General features: G+C 42.7%; 1 protein-coding gene across 1 annotated transcript in view; it reads left to right on the forward strand.

Annotated features, from left to right (window-relative positions):
- TMEFF2 (transmembrane protein with EGF like and two follistatin like domains 2) overlaps positions 1-24,874 on the forward strand; it is a 244,754-nt gene that overhangs the window by 38,252 nt on the left and 181,628 nt on the right. The window contains exon 4 of the mRNA XM_079981791.1: positions 890-916. Within this exon, the coding sequence (XP_079837917.1) occupies positions 890-916 (27 nt within the window). The remainder of the gene's footprint in view (positions 1-889; positions 917-24,874) is intronic.

The raw sequence follows: 24,874 nt of genomic DNA on the forward strand, positions 1-24,874 counted from the left end.
TGCTGCTGCCTCATCACTTCAGAAACGACTATGGTTGCTGAGACCAGTTTCATGGCAGCACAGGGAGATTTTAGATGGTCAGGGCCTGTCTGCATGGGGTCTGTGAGGGAGCAGGGATAGAGATCTCACCCATGGGTTGTGTGGAACATTGGTAGGCAAACTAAGGCCCGGGGTCCGGATCTGGCCCAATCGCCTTCTAAATCCAGCCCGCAGACAGTCTGGGAATCAGCGTGTTTTTACATGAGTAGAATGTGTCCTTTTGTTTAAAATGCATCTTTGAGTTATTTGTGGGGCCTGCCTGGTGTTTTTACATGAGTAGTAGGTGTGCTTTTATTTAAAATGCATCTCTGGGTTGTTTCTGGGGCATAGGAATTCGTTCATCTCCCCCCCCCAAAAAAAAATATATAGTCTGGCCCCTCACAAGATCTGAGGGACAGTGGACCGCCTCCCCTGCTGAAAAAGTTTGCTGACCCCTGGTGTGGAACGTACCCCGCGACTCTCACAGCCAAATGTAAATTTGGTTCTCCTTTCTTTCAAAACCTTACGTTCGAAAAATAAAAACAGAGCGCCCATCCCACAAATACTTTACGGAAGAAAATGGAAAATTTGTCAGGAAACACAGTAACGTTGCCAGCCTTGGTGCAGTAAACCGAGGATTTAGAAAAGGAACACCTGTAGAATCTTAAAAGGAACTTTCCAGCATCAGACAGAAATTTCACATGAAACATTTAGCATAGATCTCTCTAATTGACAGAGGAATGGCATAAAAAAGCACAATTTGCTACAGCGCATTTTAACTAAGCAGGATGTGGCTGCACATACATACAAATTATCCTGGTATTCATACATCTATATAACCACAACCCCTTTTTTTCTCTCCCTCTTACAGATGCAGGTTCTGGATCTGGGGATGGAGGTAGGAATGCTTTTATTAATTCTGTTTTTCCACCACTGGAACCGGCTGACATCACTTGCCACATTGCAGTTAGGCGTGTTGGATAGTTGTTTTGTACCACCCTGTATTGTTCAGATGATCTGATCCTCTGCATTTTTGTCAAACTCCAGCCTAATGATGAAGAGCTGGTTTGTTTTTGGAGATATGTGGAGGGCTGTATTACACTTGGTCGGAATTTGTATTATTCATGATTCAGCAAGGACTCTATCTCCATCTACTGTTACTAGAGCTCTTGTGGCACAGATGGCTTTATTTATTGTTATTACATTCTCAACGAACCCATAATAGTTCCAGGATTTTTCTCCCATGACTAACGTAGTCTTCCCAAACCATGAGGTGGAGGGATTTCACTGAAAAATTAAGAAGAAAGGTTATGGCTTTAAATGTGGCTGTGTCAAACACTTTGATTACGGGGTATGGCCATGTTGGTACATTTAAAAATATGCATTGCAAATATACTGACGCATCTTTCTGGGTCTTTTTATAAGTTGTGAGCACAATCTGTCTGAAAGTAAATAAATATCTTTATTGCGGTCCATATACCCACAAAACAGTTTCAAAACAGGATACAGTTAAAACAACCAAACAGCAGGTGAAAGAGACCAAGGTAGTCGTTTTGAGCATGATGGTCTTTGTTTCTTGCGACTTCCGACAGAAACTTTGCCACGGTCAGTGTAATATCATTTGACCTATCCTCCAGAAGGTATTTAATATGGGAGGCTTCAGATTTTCCCAGCAAATTTGCTAGTAAGGGTTTGATCAGTTGATACCTTGCTTGCTCGTACTGCCCACAATGCAGTAGGATATGGTTCATGCAATCGGTGTCCTGAGAACATCAACAGAGCCTGTTCTGGTAGGAGATGCCTCTCAGTCTACCATTTAGAACTTCCGATGGAAATACATTTAATCTAGCTTTGGTAAATAAACGCCGAAAGGTGGGTATGGACAAATTCCTATGGTATGAGGCTAACTGAAAGTTGTGCCCATTTTGGATTCCAGCTGCAATCGGGCCACAGATTACATTGGATCTGGATCACAGGTCGCTATGTGAGATGTCCCAAAGCCTTTACTTCAGGGATACAAGGGCGGTATCGTAGCCCAGTTGATACAAAAGGGATGGTGACAGTCCAATCGAGGTGGCTTTTCTGGCCATACTTTTCCGCCATGGGCTGATAAATTCCTCATTGGTTAGATGTACAAGTAATCCCTTCCCCAGGCCAAATACTGAGATCTTAAGCCAGTATTGTCTGAAAGTAAGCATTTCATGGTGCAGCCATGTGCAGTTGTACATGAGCAGGACCGCTGTATATAGTGAGATTTACTTGTGGTCAAATATCCACAAGTTAAGATGGCTCATCTCCTTCTTTTCAACAGAAATTCATGTCACATTTGCTGGTACATTCATGGATATGAATCAGACTCCTGTTTAAATTTATGGGACTTAAAGGTGTTCTGCTTTTGCTTAAATGCGCTCAGGCTGTTTGTGCTTTTTCTGACAGAGGGGTGGTGAGTAACTTACGGAAGTTGCTCTTGTAGACAGCATGCTCAGAAATGGGGAAGGCATTCTCTTCAGGCTAGAACTGGGCGTTACGTTTGCATTGTACACTTCCTCACTGATGAGTGGGGCCAGGTTATTAACCATTCTTCCATTGCTCCATTCACAAGTGCACCCATGGTTCAGGTTCACTGTCTGCCCTCTCAACGTTCTTATCATTTGGGATAGGCTGAGAAGAATGATGGGCGTGTCCAGCTATACATTGTTTTAGCAGCAAGCCTGCTGTGGACTTTCACTTCCTGCATTCAGGGCATATTGGCCATTTTGAAATCCAGGAAGCTACTTAATTGTAAGCCAAACCTTTGGTCTTCGTAGACCAACTGGTGGTGGCACTCCATGAGTTCAGTGCAGAGAAATTCCCATCCCTTCCTTTGAGATGCCAAGGATTGTTGTTTTTTTTTAATGATATTTATTAAAGTTTCCAATTAATACAAAAAATAAACATACACAAAAAAAGAAATAATAAAAACACAAAAATACAAAAGCAAAAAAGAACAGTTAAAACAAATGTAGTTTCCATTACTCATTTCCATTAATTTATTTCCCAGACCTCCTCTCACCTACCCCTTTTGTATTCCTGTTCAAATTCTTAATTCAGCAAATCCTTATTATAACTTGTTATAACTTATAGTAACTTATTGCTCAACCTCTACATTACAGCTGGTAACCACTTAATTTTTATCCAACATCACACTAATGTCCATTAATTTTATAATGCCTCTGCAGATAGTCTTTGAATTTCTTCCAATCTTCCTCCACCGTCTCTTTTCCCTGGTCTCGGATTCTGCCGGTCTTTTCTGCCAGTCCCATATAGTCTATCACCTTCATCTGCCATTCTTCCAGAGTGGGTAGATCTTGCGTCTTCCAGTACTTCGCGATGAGTATTCTTGCTGCTGTTGTTGCATACATAAAAAAAGTTCTATCTTTCTTTAACACCAATTGGCCGACCATGCCCAGAAGAAAGGCCTCTGGTTTCTTAAGGAAGGTATATTTATATACCTTTTTCATTTCATTATAGATCATTTCCCAGAAGGCCTTAATCTTTGGGCATGTCCACCAAAGGTGAAAAAATGTACCTTCAGTTGAGATGCCAAGGATTGAATGGGGACCTTGGTTTGCAGCTGGAGGACTGTGCAAATCACTGATTTGAATAACAAAAACAACAATAAAAACTACTACTACTACTACTACCCCAAGCATCTGACTGGGTTGTCCCAGCCGCTCTGGGTGGCATCCAACATATATAAAAGCATAATAAAACATTAAACATTAAAAAACTTCCCAATACAGGGCTGCCTTCAGATGGTCTTAGGATGGCAACAAAGGGCTGAAGTAGTAGCTCCCTAGAAGGTGTGGATTTGTGGAAGAACACCAAATGGGATTTGATATGAGGGGTAGGTCTGGCAGTGTTTAATGAGACTACCAAATGTAAGCTTGCCATATTCCCCAAAGTGAAAATCCAGAAAAAGTTGTTGAGCTTGAATATCTGCCCCCCCCAAAAAAAAAAAACCCAAAGTTTTGTCGCTTTTTAGGGATTTTTAAAGCTTTTCTTTATTGCTCTACTTGCCATATGTCAGGGTTTCCCCGGACATTTTGTCAATTCAGCAAAAATCCACCCAGACGCCGTTTTGACAGCCTTATTCCCGGATGTGTCCGGGATAACTCAGATGTATGGCAGCCCTAAAATGAGAAAGCAGGTTGACTGATGAATGTGGGCTGCTGATCTCTCCACTGTTGACCCCAGCCTTGTCTAAAAAACTGTAGGCAGAATGGGATTTTTTAAAGTGATTGGACCTTCTTGTTCCGATGAGATAGATTTAGCTTGACGCATGCTGGTTGGGTTAACCTTCCCATACATGAGCCATCTTGGCTACAGTATATTATGTTCCTTTCCTTGGGCATGTTGTGCTTGCTCCTGAACTCCCTTAGTGTATCCCACTCGTACTTGGATGACAGAGGCATTAATTTTTGGTGTTTCCAACAGAAGCTCCTCCTAACACAGTGCGTTGATAAGCAAAAGTGACATTCACCATTATTGATGTTCTTCTGTAATAGCACCACATTCATTTTGTCCACATTGCCCATACTCTTAGATTTCAGACTTAATACCACAGTACCTTGAAAGTATTGTATTCCTGGTATTTATGATTGGTTATAGATGCTTCAATGTATTTGTATCTTTGTGAGTTTTTCCAGAATGATTGTTCCAACATTTCCAAAGGAAATGGATGACTTTGCGCTTGTCTCCATTTTGGTGGTGACTCAAAGCCTCATTATCCAAATAGCCTCATTCATCCAAACTGCCTGGCAGACATCAAAAAAAGTCTGTCAGATAAATGGGGCAGTTATTAACATAGAGTTACTCTGACATAAGACACACAAGAGACAAATAATGTTATTTTATGTAACTGGCAGATCCACATTACTGAGTTATGGATCAGAGAGGGTGCAGGAAATTTTGCTTTTATGCATCCGCTGTGCCTGAATGCAACTTGTTTACAGTGGTGCCCCGCAAGACGAATGCCTCACAAGACGAAAAACTTGCTAGATGAAAGAGTTTTCCGTTTTTTGAGGTGCTTCGCAAGACGAATTTCCCTATGGGCTTGCTTCACAAGACGAAACATCTTGTGAGTTCTTGTGAGTTTGTTTCCTTTTTCTTAAAGCCGCTAAGCCGTTAATAGCCGCTAAGCTGCTAAGCCGCTAATAGCCGTGCTTCGCAAGATGAAAAAACCGCAAGACGAAGAGACTCGCGGAACGGATTAATTTCGTCTTGCGAGGCACCACTGTAGCATCTTCTTATTTTTCGGGTGACTTTCTAAAACACGGATGCATCCTGAAGCAAAGCAACAATATTATATAAGGACCAGGGGACCCTGGAAGATGGAGAAGAACATCTGCCTGTGTCTGTTCCCTTGCATTGGGCTGTCCTGCTGCAGCCCAGGTAGCTCAGTAGGGCTCACCTTTGGTAGGAAGGCATTTGGTTGGGCTTGTCATGGCAAGGGTTCCTCTATTCCCACTGCAGTTTCCCTCCACCTCTTGCTTCCTCTGTCTTCCAAGGTAGCGTCCTCCTCACAAGTATGAGGTCTCCCTTTTCCTCTTATGGCTTTTCCTTTGTACTTGGCTTTCCTTCAGGGAAGCTGGATGTAAATGGAGACTTGGATGGATCAATGACCCTTTGTTCAGTCATTGGCCTGAGTGCCAATTTAGGAATAATAATAATAATAATAATAATAATAATAATAATAATAATAGTTTATTACTTATACCCACCCATCTGGCCAGGCTTCCCCAGCCACTCTGGGTGTCTTCCAACAAGATATTAAAAACACAATAAAGCATCAAGCATTAAAAACCTTCCCTAAACAGGGTTGCCTTCAGATGTCATCCTCCACCAGGGCCAGGGCTTTTTCAGTGATGGCTCCAACGTGGTGGAATGCTCTGTCCCATGAGACTAGGGCCCTGCAGGACTTGATCTCCTTCTGCAGGTCCTGAAAAACAGAGCTATTCCACCATAGCTGTCAACGTTTCCCATTTTTTAAGGGAAATTCCCTTATTCCGAATAGGATTCCTCGCAAGAAAAGGGAAAAGTTGACAGCTATGTATTCCGCCTGGCCTTCAATTTGAATTAGTCTGATCCTCTATTCCCTTTCCCCTTTCCTCTTCTATGAAGAAACCCTTTCTGGGACCCCACATTTAAATTCTTATTCACTCACCTCCTTGCTGGCCCTAGTAGGACCAACTTGGACAGTTAGCTCTGGTGATCATTCAATGTCCATTGACTAGGGTTTTTTATTCCAAAAATGACCCCTGAATTTTATCGATATTGATGCTGCATTTTATGTTGTATTCTACGCTGTTTTAAAGTCACATTCTAATCAATGTTTTATATTTGCTGTTAGCTGCCCTGAGCCCGGTTTTTAAACCAGGAAGGGTGGGGTATAAATAAAAATAAATTATTATTTTATTTATTTATCTAAAAGTAAGATAGTTGATTATTTCCCTGACATTTTGTGGGAGGGCGTTCCACAGGGCGGGTGCCACTACCGAGAAGGCCCTCTGCCTGGTTCCCTGTAACCTCACTTCTCGCAGTGAGGGAAGCGTCAAAAGTCCCTCGGAGCTGGACCTCAGTGTCTGGGCAGAACGATGGGGGAGATGCTTCTTCAGGTGTACTGGCTGAGGCCATTTAGGAAGTGGGTGGGTGGAGTAGGAGTACCCATCCAACAGCCAGCAGACGAGTATCCAGTCTACTGCCTGAGCTTGCCAACAGAAGGGCAGGCCAGGCCAGGAGGACATAGACCTGCCTCTTTAATCTGCATAGCCCCGCCTTATGTTGTTGCAACACTGAAGATAGACCAAGGAATGCTTTGCCGTGGGCAGCGGGAGGGAGAAGCGAAACTATTTATATTGGCTCATCACAGAATATTTATTTTCAGGCAGTGGCTAAAATGCATGCAGTAAGATACCAAGGGGGGAGGATGGATAAAGTATCAATTTTGTTCTTTAAAAATAAACCAGGAAGAATAAAGTTGGCCACTCTCCCTAGATAATGAATGCCGGCCTGAAAGAGCGCAGCAACTAAAAGCATGATTTCCAAACAATTTCAGATGAAAAGCACAGGCTGACAAAAGACAAGTAGAACAGGACCTCAGGGAATGCCTAGGCAGCTTTTTTGGAAAGTAGATCTGTGCAGGAGGCAGGATCAAGTCATTGCATCCCTTTTAAAGGTCTACAAAGCTGCCTGGCTTGTATATAAAACCCATGATTGAATAGACATCTAGTGCAGCTTCCAGGTGCAGAAGCACATTAATGTGCCAGAAAGAGGGGGTGGGCCAGGGGAAAAACAAACCTTGTTATTTAAACCTTCTCACAGCTTCCTCCTTTAGCAGGTATAAAGCCATGTAATAAAAACCATAATTTTATATGTCATTAAAGCAAGCGTTGGAAGAAGAAAAATTCATAAATGCTGAAGGAAGTGGGATGTTTTCAGAGGAGTGCACCGCTGGAATTATTATCAAGACAGGGCACTAATAAATTAAAGTCTGCAATATATTAAAAAACCCACTAGATTGATGTCTGAAAATGTTGACATGGTGCACATTTTTGAGTGGCTAAAAGAAGCCTCTCCAGTTGTTACACAAACAATGAGAGGGTTGGGAATGAAGTGCTTACTTTTTCATTCTGCTTATAGGGCGACGGAGGGAGGGGATATCAAATAGAAGGGGTGAAACTGAGTTACACGTGTCCCCAATTTGTGGTGATGTCAGGGACCATGCTTGGGGGGGGGGCTGCACTGAGGAGGAATGGTGGGAGCCTCCCCCTCCCCCTGCTCCTGATCAGGATCCTGAATCTTCCCAGGAGCAGTGGGACAGTATAGATTTGGAGCACTGGTTTGCAGAGGGACATAGCTCAGAAGACAAAAGTTGGGAAGAACTGGGGAGTGAACAGCTAGGAGAAGATGGACTGGGAGAGAGAAAGCCTCCATCCACCCAGCCCAAGGTCATGATGAGCAGATATGGTGGCAGCACAGAAAGCAAAGCGGTTGCGAAATCAGGTTGCAAAACGTGACTCAGATGACTCAAGGGGGAAGTGGGTGTAAACCTTAACTGGGAGCACCTCTGAGAATGAACTCTTCGTCCTTTCGCTGTGATTATGAAAATCTCTTTAAATGGTAAGAGACTATTTTTGCTTTGTTCTGCATATCCACAGCCGAAGGGAGGGAGGAAGCTGCTCCCCCAAAGCCTGACAGGTGGAGTGCTAATTCTCTTTGGGGATGGATTAGGATCAGGGTTCAAATCCCCATTTATCAATGAAGATCTCTAGTGACCTTGGACATGCCATGAAGATCATTGGTGGTAGCCTTGGGCATTGTTTCTCAGAGCACCTCATTCACAGAAGCATAGACACAAGAGGATGGAGATTTCATACCCTCCAGCATTTCTCTGATGAAAATAGGGATGTCCTATTCAATTAATAATAATAATAATAATAATAATAATAATAAATAATAATATCCCATCCATCTGACTGGGTTGCCAAAGCCACTCTGGGTGGCTTTCAACATATATAGAATCATCAGAAAACATTAGAAAATATTTTAAACCTCCCCTGTACAGATGTCTTCTAAAGGTTATATAGTAACTTATCTCCTTGTCCTGGGGATCACATAACTCCATACCCTCCAACATTACTTAAATGGAAATAGGGACGTTCTAATGAAACTTGGGGCATTCTGGGATCAAATCAGAAACCAGAACGGCTTCTGTAAATCCGGAACAGTCTCTGGAAAATAGTGAAACTTGGAGGGTCTGAGATTTGCATATGTTAATTTATATGAATAGATGCACATTTGGAAAAACACACTATAATTTGAACAGAAGTGCAGTACATCTTCCCATAATGGGGAAGATTGTCACCTTTGCCTCTGCTTTCTGGGTGCTGTTCAGTGTACCTCACTCAGCAGACTCTCTAGCCTCTCATTTTAGGATATTTTATCAAACTTAGGGTTGCCATATGTCCGGAATTTCCTGGCCATAGCTGGGATTCAGCTATCTGTAACAGTGCCTGGGTGGAAATTGCTTAAATGTCAGGTGTATGGCAACCCAACTCCAAAGTGTTGAATATTCACTTCTTGAAATATGGCAACCCTATGTCAACTTTGAACCAGACTTAAATCAGATAGGCCTCATGAACACCCTGTTTAATCTCATGTAAGCCACACTGAATATTGTGAAAAAAGGTTTTAATGTGATATATATATATATATATATATATATATATATGCATGCAACAGCAGAGCAACCAACTCTAGGAGAAACAAAAACACTCATTCCAAGTTTTCATGATGAAGAACAATTAGTGAAGGAATTCAAAACTGTCCTGGCTGCTGCTTGTGTCCTTCCTCACATTAAAATAATACATTAATGTGGCATAATCATGTAATACATTGCTACTTTCTGCCCATTGATACATTTCATTGTCTCCTTTCGACGTTCCCACTTTTCATATACTTGCCGCTGGTCCCTGATAAATGGAGAGCGATATATTTTTTAATTATATGTAGCAAGCCTTCAAAATGTGTGCAGGGAGTTTAAGCCAGGATATAGCTGATCTTTTTTAGTGTGTGGCAGCTTATGACAGGCAGGAAGGTTTTTAAATGGAGCTAGGCTGAGATTGCTCAGAAAATACTTTTCTGAGACGTCCTCTGAGAATTTTAGTCTTGAGGCTCTCTTCCCCCCAAACTGCAGGCAAATATCCTCATGGAGAGATTTATTTTCCCCGCCTCTACCAGAAAGAAAAAAAGCAAAAATCACTTCTCTGCCCAAGAATAAGGGAGAGAATTTTGGGTTCAGCTTTGAATATGGCCTTAATATTGTTTCATATTAATTTTACCATGGTTGGAGGAAGCAATTTGCCTCACCCCTCCTCCTCTCTAATCCCACTGCTGCCTTCATCCACCAATATGAACTTGGAGTGAATTTTCGTTTGATAGTTAGAGAGCTAAGCTTTCTTAGAATAGAGTTTTCCGAGGCCTGCTCATTTTCACACTGCCAAAGAGTTCTGCCTTGCCCCTATTTTGCCACCTACAAGTAGGGTCAAAAGTTTGGAGAAGCTGTTTTCGTTCCACACTTAAAAACAGAGATGGGGAGTTTTTGCATATGATTTGGTTGTGCTTGTGTGTGTTTAAAGAGAGAGTTAATTTGAGGACGGTAACACAGTGCGCCGTGAAAAGAAAGTAGGATGGGGGAACCTTGCAGTCTATTAAACCAGAGGTTTTGCCTATTTTTCTATGAACACACCCTTATACTGTAAGTAGCAGCATGATTAATCCTGCCTCGATGTTCTGTATTTGGATGCTGTGGCAGTAATTCATTGCTCTGATTCACATTTGTTCCACATATATTTTTTTCCTCTCTCTCTCTCTCTCCCTCCTTAAAAAAAAAATAAAAACTGGGGAAAAACTGCTACATTGACCCAAATACATTTGTACCTGTCTTGATGCTATTTCAGTGTGAATAACTGTTAAATTCAGGAAGGCTGTTTTCTTCCCCACTTCTGCTTTTCTGAAAAACAAAGAACCCAAAAAACCTTTGCTTTATTGCATGCTTGATTGATAGGCAGGGCTAGAGAGAGCACAATGAACATTGCTGTAAACACCTCCTGAGCAATAGCACTTGAGCCAAAATACTCAATAAGAGCCCAAGTGTGCATTGATTTGAATGGAGCTGTGTATAAATGTGTTACTAAAGCACAATAGTTTCACAATGGACGGGAAAATAATGAGAAAGGGGCAATGCAACTGGAAAATGCAATTTGATTCAGGCTCCTTTTCTTCCCCTCCCCTCAATCTTAGAGTGACTACCTATTGTAGATAATATGGTGGTGTGTCATGGGGCTTCGGAAAGGTTGACTAGTTGGAGCACTTTTTAAAAAACAACAATCAAAGTTCATTACCTGAATTCTCCCCCTCCACCCTTCTTTTTGTTGCACTTTGTCCTGTACAGTGGTACCTCGGTTTACATACGCTTCAGGTTACATACGCTTCAGGTTACACACTCCGCTAACCCAGAAATAGTGCTTCAGGTTAAAAACTTTGTTTCAGGATAAGAACAGAAATCGGGCTCCAGCAGCATGGCGGCAGCAGGAGGCCCCATTAGTTAAAGTGGTGCTTCAGGTTAAGAACAGTTTCAGGTTAAGAATAGACCTCCGGAACAAATTAAGTACTTAACCCGAGGTACCACTGTACTGGATTTCCAGAAGGGTATATTAATAAGCCAACCATGCTTAAAACTTTAATAGGGCATTCAAGATCCAGTCGATAGAATAGCTGAGGCAGCATTTGCTATCTGGGAAGTGATGGAGTGGGAGCTGTATGCCAGTGCATTTTGTCTTCATGTGCATACATTCTCGCAGTGCTATTTTTCTAGAAATGCTGCTAGTATTCAGTGGCCCGTGCCCACCTGAGCTTGAGTCTGGACTGAGGATTCTGAGCCCCTGTGTTCTTATTCGATACATGATGTCCAGTCACGTAGCATTACTAGGCTGTGGGCTGCTGGTATTGGCTCTTTGCAGCTTGGGGGGTTTAGACAGCCAATCACGTTGAGAGTGGGAGTGGCCCAGGCCTTCAGAAATGTATATAAGCAGTTGCTTTGCCCTTGTTCAGTTCTGTCGGTGCAATAAAGTCTCTTGCTGTTACCGTGGTGTCTCGCCTCGTAGAGACCCATGTACACTTCAGACGCCTCCCTCGCTCTCTTATAACGGCAATGAGAGGTGCCAGAACTGAGTTCCCACCTGAGAGGTGCCAGAACTGAGTTCCAGTGAGTTAATGACTTATGGCTCGTTATTTGTTTGGACAGAAACGAACCACAAGCCTGGGTTTGGATGACACAACAAGCCAGATAATAATAATAAGAATAAGAATAATAATAATAATAATAATAATAATAATAATAATAATATATTTTTATTATTTATACCCAGCACATCTGGCAGGGTTTCCCCAGCTGCTCTTGTCATCTTTAGTATGGCAGGGATGCCATAGGGACCCTTGAAGGAGCATGAACTAGCACACTGTTCGTTACTATTAAACCATGGTTTGTTTTAAACTATGTTTTAATGTAACATGTCTACTGGACCACAGCCAGCAAGCCTATGTATGACTTTGTGTATGGGACCCTGTGAAATCTGCATAAATAGAGGTTTGCTCCCTTTTAAATGCAGGCCCAGTGTGCAGCTCAGCACCCCTCCCTCCCTCTCCCCCCCCCTCTGGAATTCAGTCTTTGCAAATTTTCATGTGAACTTCTGGACACTGGAATATGCAGATCTTTCTTATCTTACTAATGTAGAATCATGGGATCATAGAATTTTAGTGTTGGAAGAGATCCACTAGCTTTTACACTTTCCAAAGTTTGTGACACAGTTCTTTCCTCAAATACTGTACCAAAATACATTTGGAAAATGCATATTTTGAGAAAGAAATGCATTTTTTGGCATATATAGTCTGATAGAAAAGGTGTTTTGAAATGTGAGTTACGAGAGAAAATGTTTTAAAATATTTTATGCATTTGAATGCAATGCTTTGTGAGGATTTTGACTCGATGACCCTTATAATCCCTTCCAACTCTACAGTTCTGCGATTTTATGAGTCTATGAATCCGCTTTTGCTCTCCTTAGGACTTCATATCTAGGATGTTAAATGCCAAAATCAATAGCTTTTCTGTGCCCTTTCCTTAAACTATTTTCTGATGTTATAGGATTCTTCCCCCACTGAGCCCCATCTGGAACTCCCTGGAGTTATCGAAGTACCAATAAGTTGAGGCTAGTTGAAAAAGTATTTTAAAAAGGTTCACATGTTCCTTCAAATTCAGCTTATATTTTGCAGGCCTATGCTGGGTTTCCACAAAATGGAAAAGGTTGCTTTGGCAAATATATAGGTATGATTGGCCCTTTCCTTTGAAAATTTAAACCAAAATGAGTTTTTGGACTTTTGACTTCAGAGCATCTCTTCTCTGTTCTTGAGTGGCAAACTGTACCACATACATTCTGTAGCTAAGACATTGACAATTAGCTGGGATGAATCAGTTCTAAGAGTGGAGAGAGAAGAGGGGGAAAAGGGCTTTGTGGAGAAGCTGAAATTTGTGTTGTAGGTATGGAGACTGACAGCAGATTAATTTGGAAGGGAGGATGGATAAATTAATTACCCACCACACCCCTCTTCTAACCCAGTGGTTTAATCCACTACTTACCCACCAACTACACCACATAAACACTGAGTGCCCAACAAGCTGCAAGTAAAATATTAAAAGGTAAAGGGACCCCTGACCATTAGGTCCAGTCATGACTGACTCTGGGGTTGAGGTGCTCATCTCGCTTTATTGGCCGAGGGAACCGGCGTACAGCTTCCGGGTCATGTGGGTAGCATGACTAAGCTGCTTCTGGTGAACCAGAGCAGCACACAGAAATGCCGTTTACCTTCCCGCCGGAGCGGTAGCTATTTATCTGCTTGCACTTTGACGTGTTTTTAGGTTGGCAGGAGCAGGGACCGAGCAACAGGAGCTCACCTCGTCCCAGGGATTCAAACTGCTGACCTTCTGATTGGCAAGTCCTAGGCTCTGTGGTTTAACCCACAGTGCTACCCGCGTCCCACAGTAAAATATTAGGCTATAACAATAACACTCTAGACCAGGGGTAGTCAACTTTTTTATACCTACCGCCCACGAATACATCTTTCTTGATGGTAAAATTTCCTTACCGCCCACCAGTGCTCAGTGGAAGGAGGATTCAACTTGGGCCATAGAACCCCCTACCGCCCACCTAGAATACTGAAATGCCCACTAGTGAGTGGTAGGGATCAGGTTGACAACCCTTGCTCAGACAAAGGGATTAGCTCTTAGGTGGTGGAATGGAGAAAAAGCAGAGGTAGGAAAGTATGAAATATTTGGTGATAGGTCATATCAACAAAGGAACAAGAGTTCCTACCCAAACAGCTGCTTTTCATTTGAACCTAGGTTTATATGTTTACATACATTTTTGGTCAACATTTGTTGGAGAACTGAATTGCAAAGTTTACATAAGGATTTGGGTGTTTTGGTTCTCATATTGTTTTGACGCATGAGGAATTTGGTAAATTTGGCTTTAAATGCAAACTGAATCAAATTTCTTCCTCACTCATAGTCCTAACCCAGAGATACTTTCAAAAACATATCAGACAACTACCCCCATGTCTCTGATCTTAATTTCTGGTATCAGCAGACCATTAAAAAAAAATTAAGTCATAATGAAAATTCAACAGCATTTCTCTGAAACTTTGTCCTAATGCACACATTTTTGTATGCAATTTTCCCTAAAGTGAAGCATTTGTTATATGTTGCTTTCACTCATCTGTGTGTTTTAAAGCACGCTTCCCCCCTGCTGTGTGCAATTTTGTACACATTACTTGGTTGAAAAACTGCGCTGCAAAAATCCAAGAAGTGCCAGTTTCAAAGGACGAAGGGGCTTTGGTCCGTATACGTTTTCAGTAAGTGTGAATGCGGGAGGTTCGGCTTTAAATGTGGATGGAATTGAATTTCTGCTCCACTGTGCTGCTATCCTAACTGGGTATGCTGTGAGTGTGTGACTACTGTAACCACATGAGCGTGGCTAACTGGGTGGGGCTTTCTGCTTTCCTAAAATCTTGCTCCTGCTGCAGCTTGAAAATGTTGAGATCGCCCTTAAAAGCAGGAGTTCCATGTCGCACCATAGTGATCTAGAGCAAAACAACAGAGTGCTTTTCTATACTAAAAGAAAACTTAATAAAAATAGGAGCAGGCACAGCTCGTTTATCTTGGAGGCCATGACAGATCACTATCTAGTGTTGGAATCCATTTACGCGAATGGCAGAAAAGTGTGGCTTATGTGCTGCTTCTTGTCTGGATCAGCTGTTTCCCCCCCCCCCCAAAAAAAAAATAGCTGCCCGGAATCAACCGTCCCTAACTCCCCCCCCCCTTCCAGTCTGTTTAGCCTCATTTAGCCACTCAGATCAGCCAAAAATTAAGCAATGCCACTTGTAATCTGATCAAAGGTGAAGGAGAGTCAGAGTGAAAATCCGTCTCTTTTGCAATCTTCATGAGAGCTGGGGACTTCAACGGCTTGGTATGGTGTGCAGCTAATTGCACATAGGGCTGCTCTGTGTTGTATGGGATGGAATATGACTGAGCCTCAATCTGGTAGATCCAGATTTCGAACAATGGTAGCAAGAAGCCCTTTGCCCCATCATCATATTTCCTTTGGCTCCTTATCATATCCATTTATAGCAGCATGTAACAAGCACTGCCGCTCACTCAATGTGAACCTTTCTCAGCACATGACCATTATTTAATTTATTTATTAGCTATTGATTTCCTTCATCTCGCATTTTTCCTCTCGGGAGACAAACTGATTTGAGCGGCTTGAGTTCTGAGCTCTGCTTTCTAATGCTCCAGCCTAGCTGATGGCCGTTAAGAAGGCACTTTGAAATGCAGCAGAACCTAACCCCATGAAACAGAACTAGCCCTTCAGTTCTGTTTTATTTCTGAAAAGTCTGCAGGTATCCCCTGTTGCAGATATTAATAATGTGCAGCATGAAGCAATTGAATGCATAAAAGCTGAATCCTTTACGAATATTTTTTTTCCAGACCCACAAGTATCAGTCAAAGCTTTACTAACCAGAACTTATTCAAAACAGGTACAAAAACATCAATGATACACCCAGAAAGTTGTATAAAGCATATGTATATTCAAGCATAGGTTCACAATTACGATCAGAGCAAAATTCAAATCTCTGTCTCTTCCATAGCTTGCATTAGCCTGTATTCAGCCTAAGGCTATATAGCTCCTGGAGATGCTTCCTTTGTTGTTTCTTTGGTGTCCAGAGAAAGATTAACAGGCCACTCCCTGTAAGATAGAGATTTGGAATTGAATTCCCTCACATGATCTAAGGTTAAACCCTCGTGTGAAAGCTAGCAGAGAACCACAACAGTTAATGATCAACCCAGCAAGACCCCAGAGAGCTCTCTTCTTTTTTTAGTATATTGAAATCCAAATGGAATTCGGAAAGGCAGAACCTGCTCCTAACTAATCTCTGTGTTGAGCGGGTAAGTTGCAGAGCAACCATAACCCTTCATATGCTGGGTGGGGACATCTGCTGACTGAGCTGGCCAGGGGTGCCAACTATACAACTATTAAAGGCTCATAGCAGCATCCTTCATCACCTCCCTGCCCCTCAAAGAAGCAGAAGTACCTTGGATGGGATGAAGGCTATCGTAGAAGCAGGCATGGGAAAATGAGAGGGACAAGAACAAGGCAGGTTTCTTGGAGAGTTCCCTTGGAGAGAGTTTCTTGCCCGAAAGACTGGAGAACCCATTGTCTGGGTCAGTCTAAGGCAGTACCCTATGATCCTAGAGCAACAGAAAGTGTGTTTGTGTCTTGCGAATGCTACATACGGTGAAAGGCATATGCCTTGAAATCCCATGTGGTAAAACAGATCTGCAAACACCTTGACAAATATCTTCTCTTTGTGACAGAATTTCGCTTTCAAATTAATCTGTTGCACGAGGCTGCTGCCATTTGGATCTCAGCAGCAAAGATAAATTATGCCAAAATGAAAAGTGGAAGGGGTGGGGGGAGCCAGTCTAGACAAAAAGAACCGTATGCCAGTGACAGTCACCAGAGAGTTTGTGTAAGCTTTGATTTGTGACTGGCCAAATTAATTCCTTTTTCTTTTTCTTCCTTGCCTCGATACATTTTCTCTTTCTTTTTTCAGCAAGGGGCCTAACCAGCGCTAGTTTAAAACCCCTTTAGCAACTTCAGATTTCATTAAGTATATCACAGAGAGCACTGAATTCCCGTCTTCTCTTTGGAAGATGGTGGAAACCTGCCCTTTCATAGGCCTTTGTTATAATCACAGGTTTGCCACATAGTTTAGCAACACACAACACAGGATTAGCAGCAAAGAACTCCAGAGGCCACTCTTCAGCTAATATGGATGACACCAACAACAACAGAGAAGAAAATGAGGGATAAGGAAATGCATTTAGCCTAAGGGGACTCGGAGAGGCTGAATTCTGAAGCTGGCTTGTATTAGCTTCAATAATAAGTTTAATTCCTAATATTTGGAGGCTGTGGGAGAGAAAGAGGCTTGTGTCTTTGTTACTGGGCACGAGTGTTAAAGATTGGATTAATGTAGGCACTTTTAGGATTGTGACACATTTGAGTTGAAGCATAGGAGCCAACTCCTAGGGGACAAGGTCCCTTTGGCCCCCTCAATAAAATATTTGAGAAGGCCCCTCCAAAATTGATGGGCATTGCCATTCAAATTATGTGTATGTACCTCATTTTGTGATTATGTGGGGCAGGGCTTGCCTGCCCCCCCCCCCAATATTTTATTCAAGTTGGCACCCCTGAGTTGAAGCAATATCTTGTTGGGATTCAGGCTTCAATGTGTCAAGCTGCCCCAGGGCCAGTCCTACTATTAGGCAGAGTAAAATGGCTTTCTCCAGCGGCAGATGCTGAAAGATGGAGAGCAATGGCAAAGTGTTGGAGGACAGAGTTCTGTGTGCCACATGCCCTGCTCTAAGCTAGCCTGCTGTTGTCAGATGTAGCAGGGGATACTGAGCTATCACCATCAGTGCTGAGGTATGTTTCAACTGCCAGTTCAGTTGGCTTCTGTACATGGAATGGGAGATGGTGCCATTTTGCTCTTCACCTCAGGCAGCAAACTATCTTGGCCTTGAATGTTTCTAGGGCAGAGTTTCATAAAGTGAAGCCTATTCCTGCCAAACAAGGTCCTTGATGAAAAGGACAAGAAATTCACTGGGCTTGGTCTATTATGTTGAAGGACCTGAAGATATTCTCTGTGAAACTTGAAGTACGTGCTAAGCTCTCCTTGACAGCAAAACACCACCTCTCCTCATAGCTTTTGTATCTGGAGATAGACTGTTCCTTGAACAGTTCGATCTTCCATGTGCTTGCTCAGAAGGAACTCTCATTAATCGCAGTGGGGCCTACTCTGAAGTAAGTGTTCCTAGGAGTGTGACCTCAATCTGATATACGCATTGCGTTTGCTTAATTGAGAGGCCATGCTTATGCATTTGTTTGAGTCTTTTTGCTGCAATATTCACCACACACACACACACACTTTAATCCAGTCAGTTTACTGCATTAAAAAAAATGTATATCACAACCGAAGCAATTTTGTGAAACTGGCTGTAATGCAACATCTGCTTATAAGTGCCTTGGGGACGCGAGACAGAGGCAAACTGCTTACCGCGTGAGAAATCGGCACAACACCATGCAATAATGTTGCAGTGTGAAGAGTCACGGAAGCGCCAGAGCCTGGTTGTGGATCAAATTGTTGTGTTGGTAATTAGAAAACAATAAGACTACATGCAATTGAGCCAAGATGTATTAAAAGTCGGGTAGCAATTCTCCCTTAATGCTGACTAGAAAAGAAACAACTGGAACAGAGGAAACCAGAAAGCATTGTTTATCTGTCCTCATTACAAGGTCTGTTTGAATAACTGCATGTCACCTCAGCCTGTTTAACCTTTTGTGAAAAGAATGCACCTTAAAGAAGAGCCATTGGATATTTGGTGCACAGTGTTGCATATAAAAATCTCGCATGCATATAGCTATAGCTATAGGATAAAGAATGCATAAACCAACCTCATTAAACTACTGGCCCATCACCCAGATTACAGTACTCAAAACATCCCATGCTTTGGACATTTTAAAATAGCATGCTCTGAAAATCAGGCCTGAAATATTCTCCCAGGGGTTACCAGAAATGGACTGAGAATGGATGTTTTGGATCTTTGTGTGAATGCATGAATTGAACAGCACCTTTGGTCTGCGGTTGCCCTTTGTTCCAAAAACCCTACTGAGAAGATTTTCATGTTTTTGCTCTAGATCCTAGGTGGAGAATTATATTTATGGGGGCCAAAATGTACTCCCACCCTAGCTCAGGCCTCTCTATTGGGTCCTCAGAGCTTTCACTCTGGCCTTTGGGACTCTTGCGAGGCCACACAACCCTCTCACTAGGCCTCTGTTCTCACTGGATCTTCTCCATACCCCCCTTTTGCCTGCCCTGAATGTATCCTTGAACTCTGGTGCAGCTTCTTCCTTGCCCAGATGGAGAACAGAGAAGGGGCCTGTGAATGTGTGTAGACATCAGCCCACAAACCACTTCCAGGCATAGAAAAGAACAAGGATGGGCAACATCAGCAGCTGTGATTGGTCAGGCAGTACAAACCCAATCCTGCAGGGGTAGACAGCATGGTGCCCTGCAGGTGGTTGTTGGACTCCAACCACTAGCAGCCTCATCCAGCGTGTCCAATAATAAGGGGTGATGGGAATTGTAGTCCTATGACTACAACTCAGGTAGGACCCAGAGGTTGCATACTAAATGCTCCACTACAAATGTACTACAAGCAGAAGAAGCAGGTGTGCAGCATGCCCCACACCAGAGGAGAAGGCCCATGAAAGCAAATTGCAGCTGTGTTCAGAGGCAATGCTAAGCCACAAAGCAGGGGCAGAGAATCTTAGTCCCAGTCAGTGGCATAGCGTTGGTTGCTGGTGCCCAGGGCCCCACATCTACCAAGCCTATGCTAGAGCCCAGGCCTTAACTTCACATTGTGTGGTTGTAGTACTTTGAATCCTTGTTGGTTGCACCATAGCCTGAGTACTATATTGTTTGGACCGCATCACTTGTTTCTGATCCTGCTGAGCTCAGTCGTTTTAACTGTGTCGTGCAGGTATGGCTAACATTTCCCCAAATGGGTTAACTGATGTTGAAAACCCTATGCACCTTACAGTCAGGAGTTCCATGGCACCATGGGCTATTTTTTTATTTTAAAAAAGTTATCCTGAACTCAGTAGTAACTAGCTGGGTTTTTTTATTATTAAAAAAGCAAGAAAGAAAATGCACTTTTATAAGCCTCTGAAAATATGTATTATTAAAACAGGCAAATCCTAAAGCATTCTCAAATCCACAGGAAAGGAGCTCAGATGACTCAAAAGCCGAGTAAATTGCCAGCAGTCGTGGGGAGCCAGAAATCCAAAAGGGAATTCCAGCTTGGGGAGAGAAGAGGTAGTACGATAGAAAGTAACGAATGGCATTTAATTATTTTTTTATATTGGCTAGTTACGCAAGGGGAGAGAAGGAAGATTATACATACGTATCATCAATTAAAATACTCAGATCACTGGATGAGTGAATTGTACAAACACCACGGGGGGGGGGGGGGGCTTTAGCTGATCAAATAAGAACAACCACCCCCTGGAGTATATTGGGTGAACCCAAGAGAATGAGGATGAGTTAGAACAGGGAGGCCAAATTTTCTGTTATCTATTGCTTATCTTGCTTCAGTATCTCAGATATTGGGGGGGGGGGGTATTGTTGTCATTGGCTCCTGTCTGTCTCAAGAGACAATGGAGTGTGACTCCGGGGGTGACTATGGGGTTGCTGCGCTCATCTCGGACAGCTTTCCGGGTCTTGTGGCCAGCATGACTAACCCACTTCTAGTGCAACGGAAAACTGTGATGGAAACCAGAGTGCACGGAAATGCCGTTTATCGTCCCGCCGCAGCAGTACCTATTTATCTACTTGCATTGGTGTGCTTTCGAACTGCTCGGTTGACAGGAGCTGGGACTGAGCAATGGAAGCTCACCCTGTGCTGGGGATTCGAACCGCTGACCTTCTGATCGGCAAGCCCAAGAGGCTCAGTGGTTTAGACCACAGCGCCACCTGCATCACTATAACCTCTGGGCCAAACATCTTTCCCAGGTTTTTTGACTGCTACCAAGCCTGCGCAACTTCTTTCACCTGAGCTGATAGCACTGCACAAGAATGTTTATGCATTCTGCCTTCTTCAAAACTGTGCTCAATCTCAACATTTTTGAAATATGCGTTCTTCACAGTGCGCAAAGGTTGCTCTTTTTAAATCTTCCCCAATAGCGATTTTCCTGTTTTCTCTTACTTGAAACTGAATTACTGAATTACTAGAATTTGGGCAGGTGTACCTTCTCACCTTGCTTTGTTTTGAAATGTAATGAATTGTTTGATGTTTTAATCTGGTTTTTAAAAAATTGTATTATGGCACATTTGCTAGCATCTACTGTGGTGAGCCGCTTTGTGAAACTTTTGATCGAGGAGCAGCCTGCGGTGCTGTAGATACATAAATAAGCCCCAGTGATGTGAAAGGAGAAGCCACTGCATGCCGAACTTCTATCTTCCTGTGTATTTTTGAAGGCATAATTAGAAAACATACCTGGCCGCTCTAGTATCCAATGAATTATGCTTGCAGATGTGTGCCCCATTGAAAATATCAGTGTATGGGTGAGACAAAGGAGGCACTCTTAGGGGTTTCTACTGAACCTGGGAAAACAAGAGGCACACACACAATGTACACAGAATGAAAAATGTCCATTGACTAGAATTGATGTGAAAAGCATGATTTTGGGAGCTTATTTCAGCTAACCCTTTTAAGCTTCCTTTGTGATTAATGGCTTCTAGTTTATTTCAGAATCAATTTGCAAATTGTTCACCCTGGATAACCTCTGGTGTAATATTTCTGTCCAGGAGTGGGGCAGGGGAGGAAAGGTGATACGTTAGTCACACAGATGGGTCATAATAAAAATGGCTTGTAACCCATAGTTACATTTATGAAATGAGCGCAGTTCATTGGTTTCAGGAGCGTCATTTCCCCCCCCCCTCCCACTTCATGGTGTATGCTGACCATAGTAGGAAGAAGATTTCCCCAGTTTTGTTTTGTTATTTGTCTCCGTGTTGGTTTTGTTCTGCCTTCTGCTCTGTGTTCTGATTTTATATTGAGAATTTCTAGTTAGTTTCAGAAATGGCCCGTACACCATTGACCTCTTTTGGTTTCCACCCCCTTCTCCCAAATAATCCAGATTGATCATTGTGCATATTGGAACACATATTTGAAAAATGTAGGGTAGTATTTCAAGCCAGGTCTATTGATTTCAGTGTGTCTGCTATGAGTAAAATTTAGGTGGATACCACCGATGGTTTCTGATTGTGGAAATGAATACATATTCATCTGAAAACAGCATCACCACAACTGAGCTAAGGTTGATAAAGGATGTGCACATTTTCATGCGCACTGATGTCACTCAAGAAGAAAAGAAAGCACACTTCTGAGCAGAGTGGTATTTGCAGGAGGGCAAACAGGGCAGTTGCTTGGCGTGGCAAATTTAAAGAGGCAGTGATGATCACCCATTGCCAGCTGGTAGGCTGGGGTCTCTTTCCACACATCCTGGAGCCGGGAGGGTTGGCTTCCAAGGATCAGATTAATGAAAGCTAGGATTCCACCCCAGTTGCTCTCATTCTTCTGGTTCAACCCTGCCACTCCATCAGAGCAGCCCAGAGTCCCCTAGACATTTCTTCATCCCACCTGTGCTCCAAAACTAGACAAAGATGAACAGGTGTGTTTTTGCCTTGGGGTCTGTTTGGCCAAGAGCTTTGGCTGAGATTGCATCTCCTTTGTGCTGCTTCCCATCCAAGGGCCTTGTCCAGAGAGAGGAAGAAGAGAGAAGAGATCAGCGTTGACCTCTTGAGGGGGAACCCCTGTCAGAGCAATTCACTGTCAGAGACCAGACTGAGGATTACAGCTCTGATGAGGAATGGTGGGAATCTCCCTATCTTCCTGCTCCTGACCAGGATTCTGAAGCTGCTCAGGAACAATGGAGCAGTATAGATTTAGAGACTTGGTTTGCAGAAGGACATAGTTCAGGAAACAACAGCTGGGCAGAGCTGAGTGGGGAACAGCTAGGAGGAGCAGAACAGGAAGAGAGAGAGAGATAACTGACTCCCCTTCGCTGGAAAGTGTCCAGCCTATATCTCCAAGGACAAGGAGAGCTGATAAGGTTAGATGGCTTAGTGGTTGCGAGATCAGGTTGCAAAAAAGGGGGAAGTGATGAAGATGACTCAGGGGGAAGTAGGAGGGAAGTTTAATTGGGAGCATCTTTATTCCAAGAATGGATGATTTGTTCTTTTGCTGTGCTCTCGGTTATGTCTCTAGGTGCCCCTGAGGAGTCCCAGCAAGGCAGAAGCAGAAAGGGTTCATTTAGAGGCCCTGTACATTCGGAAGAGGAGAAGCGGGGGCAGCAAATCTCTTCTGCCCAGGGGCAGCAGACATGATTAAACATCACTGTTTCTGAACAAATACTTTTTTAAAATAAGTGATCAGAGAGGACAGATCTATGGAATGAGAATCAGAGGAGCTGCATTGATTTTTAGTGATTGTAGCCTGAGGGCTTCCTCTGCTCTCCTTTCGAGTGATAGTTGTGGTGGGAGGTACAAAACCTGTGCGGGGATATTTACAATATTACTTGGAGCCAAAATGCAAAAAAAAGTTTCAGATATTACCATTCAGTTGAAAACAAACAAACAAACAAAATGTGCATCCCCCATGTTCAGAGATTCCTGTCCTGAAATGCCAAAAGATTGTCAAGAAATTAAGTGGAGTGCATATAGCACTTTAAAATGGAAAGGAACTCCATGATGCACTTTTGAAAGCAAATTTCATCTCCTCTTCCCCCACCCTGAAAAAAAAAAAAAGGTTGTATTCAGTATTTCCATGTGCATGTTTGAGAGAAATATGAAGCAATAAACCACACAGGCATTGTGATCTTTACAAAGTCTGGGAATGCAATCTGAAATAATGACAGGCAAGCCGGTACATTGGTACGGCTCCTTCACTGATAATTTGGAGTGACAAAATCAGGAGCGAAATTCAGAGGGAGAAGAATTTCATAACCAGTCCTAGTTAAATGTGAAGTTACGGTTGCATTAGCAAGAACAGTGTCAGAAATCTTGCAAATGTGTCATATAATTTTGTTTTAAGAATGCAAGCTCTTGGATGTGAGCCCTGGATTTCCAGCAAATTTATTCCATTTGTCTAGCAGTGAGACATGCCTCTGGATCACTGCCCCTTTTCGTTTGATTTTCTTTTATACTTAGATGACATTTGGCTTCATCACAGAATATGAGCAGAGAACCTCTTGCATGATGACTCTTGAAGCTGCAATATAATTGTAGAAAGGAAGAGACTGGGGTCTTTCCCCCCCCATCAAGAAATAAAGGAGGCCAGATTTTCAGGCAATACCCATCATGACCAAAGGAGCTGGTCTAAACCTAGGCTAAACTAGGTAACAAGACCACCTAAGTGGAGAGAAACAGCTAAGCAATAATACGTTTTAACATCAGACTGGCTTAATGATTACCTGTCCATCCCTACCCCCAAAAGAAATCAATTATCAGCACATTTAATCTCTAGCAATACTATTGTCTATCATCATCATATTTCTTAGTTTTCAGGGTGGGTTGGAATAATTTAGAAATGCAATATTAAAAATGGTTAAGATGACTTAGAGTCACGACAATAAGTTGGGCCCAAAAATATGCACCTCAAGTATCAAAAGCCAGAGGTGTGTTCGCAGCATTCAATGAAACTATATAATGAAGGTCCATATGTACCTCTATTGGGAGGGAATGCCACAACTGCCTCAGAGAAAAGGTAAAAGTAAAGGACCCCTAGACGGTTAAGTCCAGTCAAAGGCGACTATGGGGTTGCGGCACTCATCATCACAATCATCAAACCATTTATTGGCATCACATACAAACATCCAAAGCAAATCAATACAGAATTACCACTTCCCCAGTGGCACAAAACATTTGCTAAAAGAAAGGAGGCAGAGCAGTCTATCGTCACATCTCTTGGTCTCCAGGGAGATCAGACGTCTGCACTATATTTTGACGACAAAAAACAAATAAAGATATTTAGCCACTAACTTGGTAAGCTCCTGATCATTCGCCAGTAATAGAAAATATA

This window comes from Podarcis cretensis (assembly GCF_951804945.1).
Source record: "Podarcis cretensis genome assembly, chromosome: 1".
Classification (NCBI taxonomy): Eukaryota; Metazoa; Chordata; class Lepidosauria; order Squamata; family Lacertidae; genus Podarcis; species Podarcis cretensis.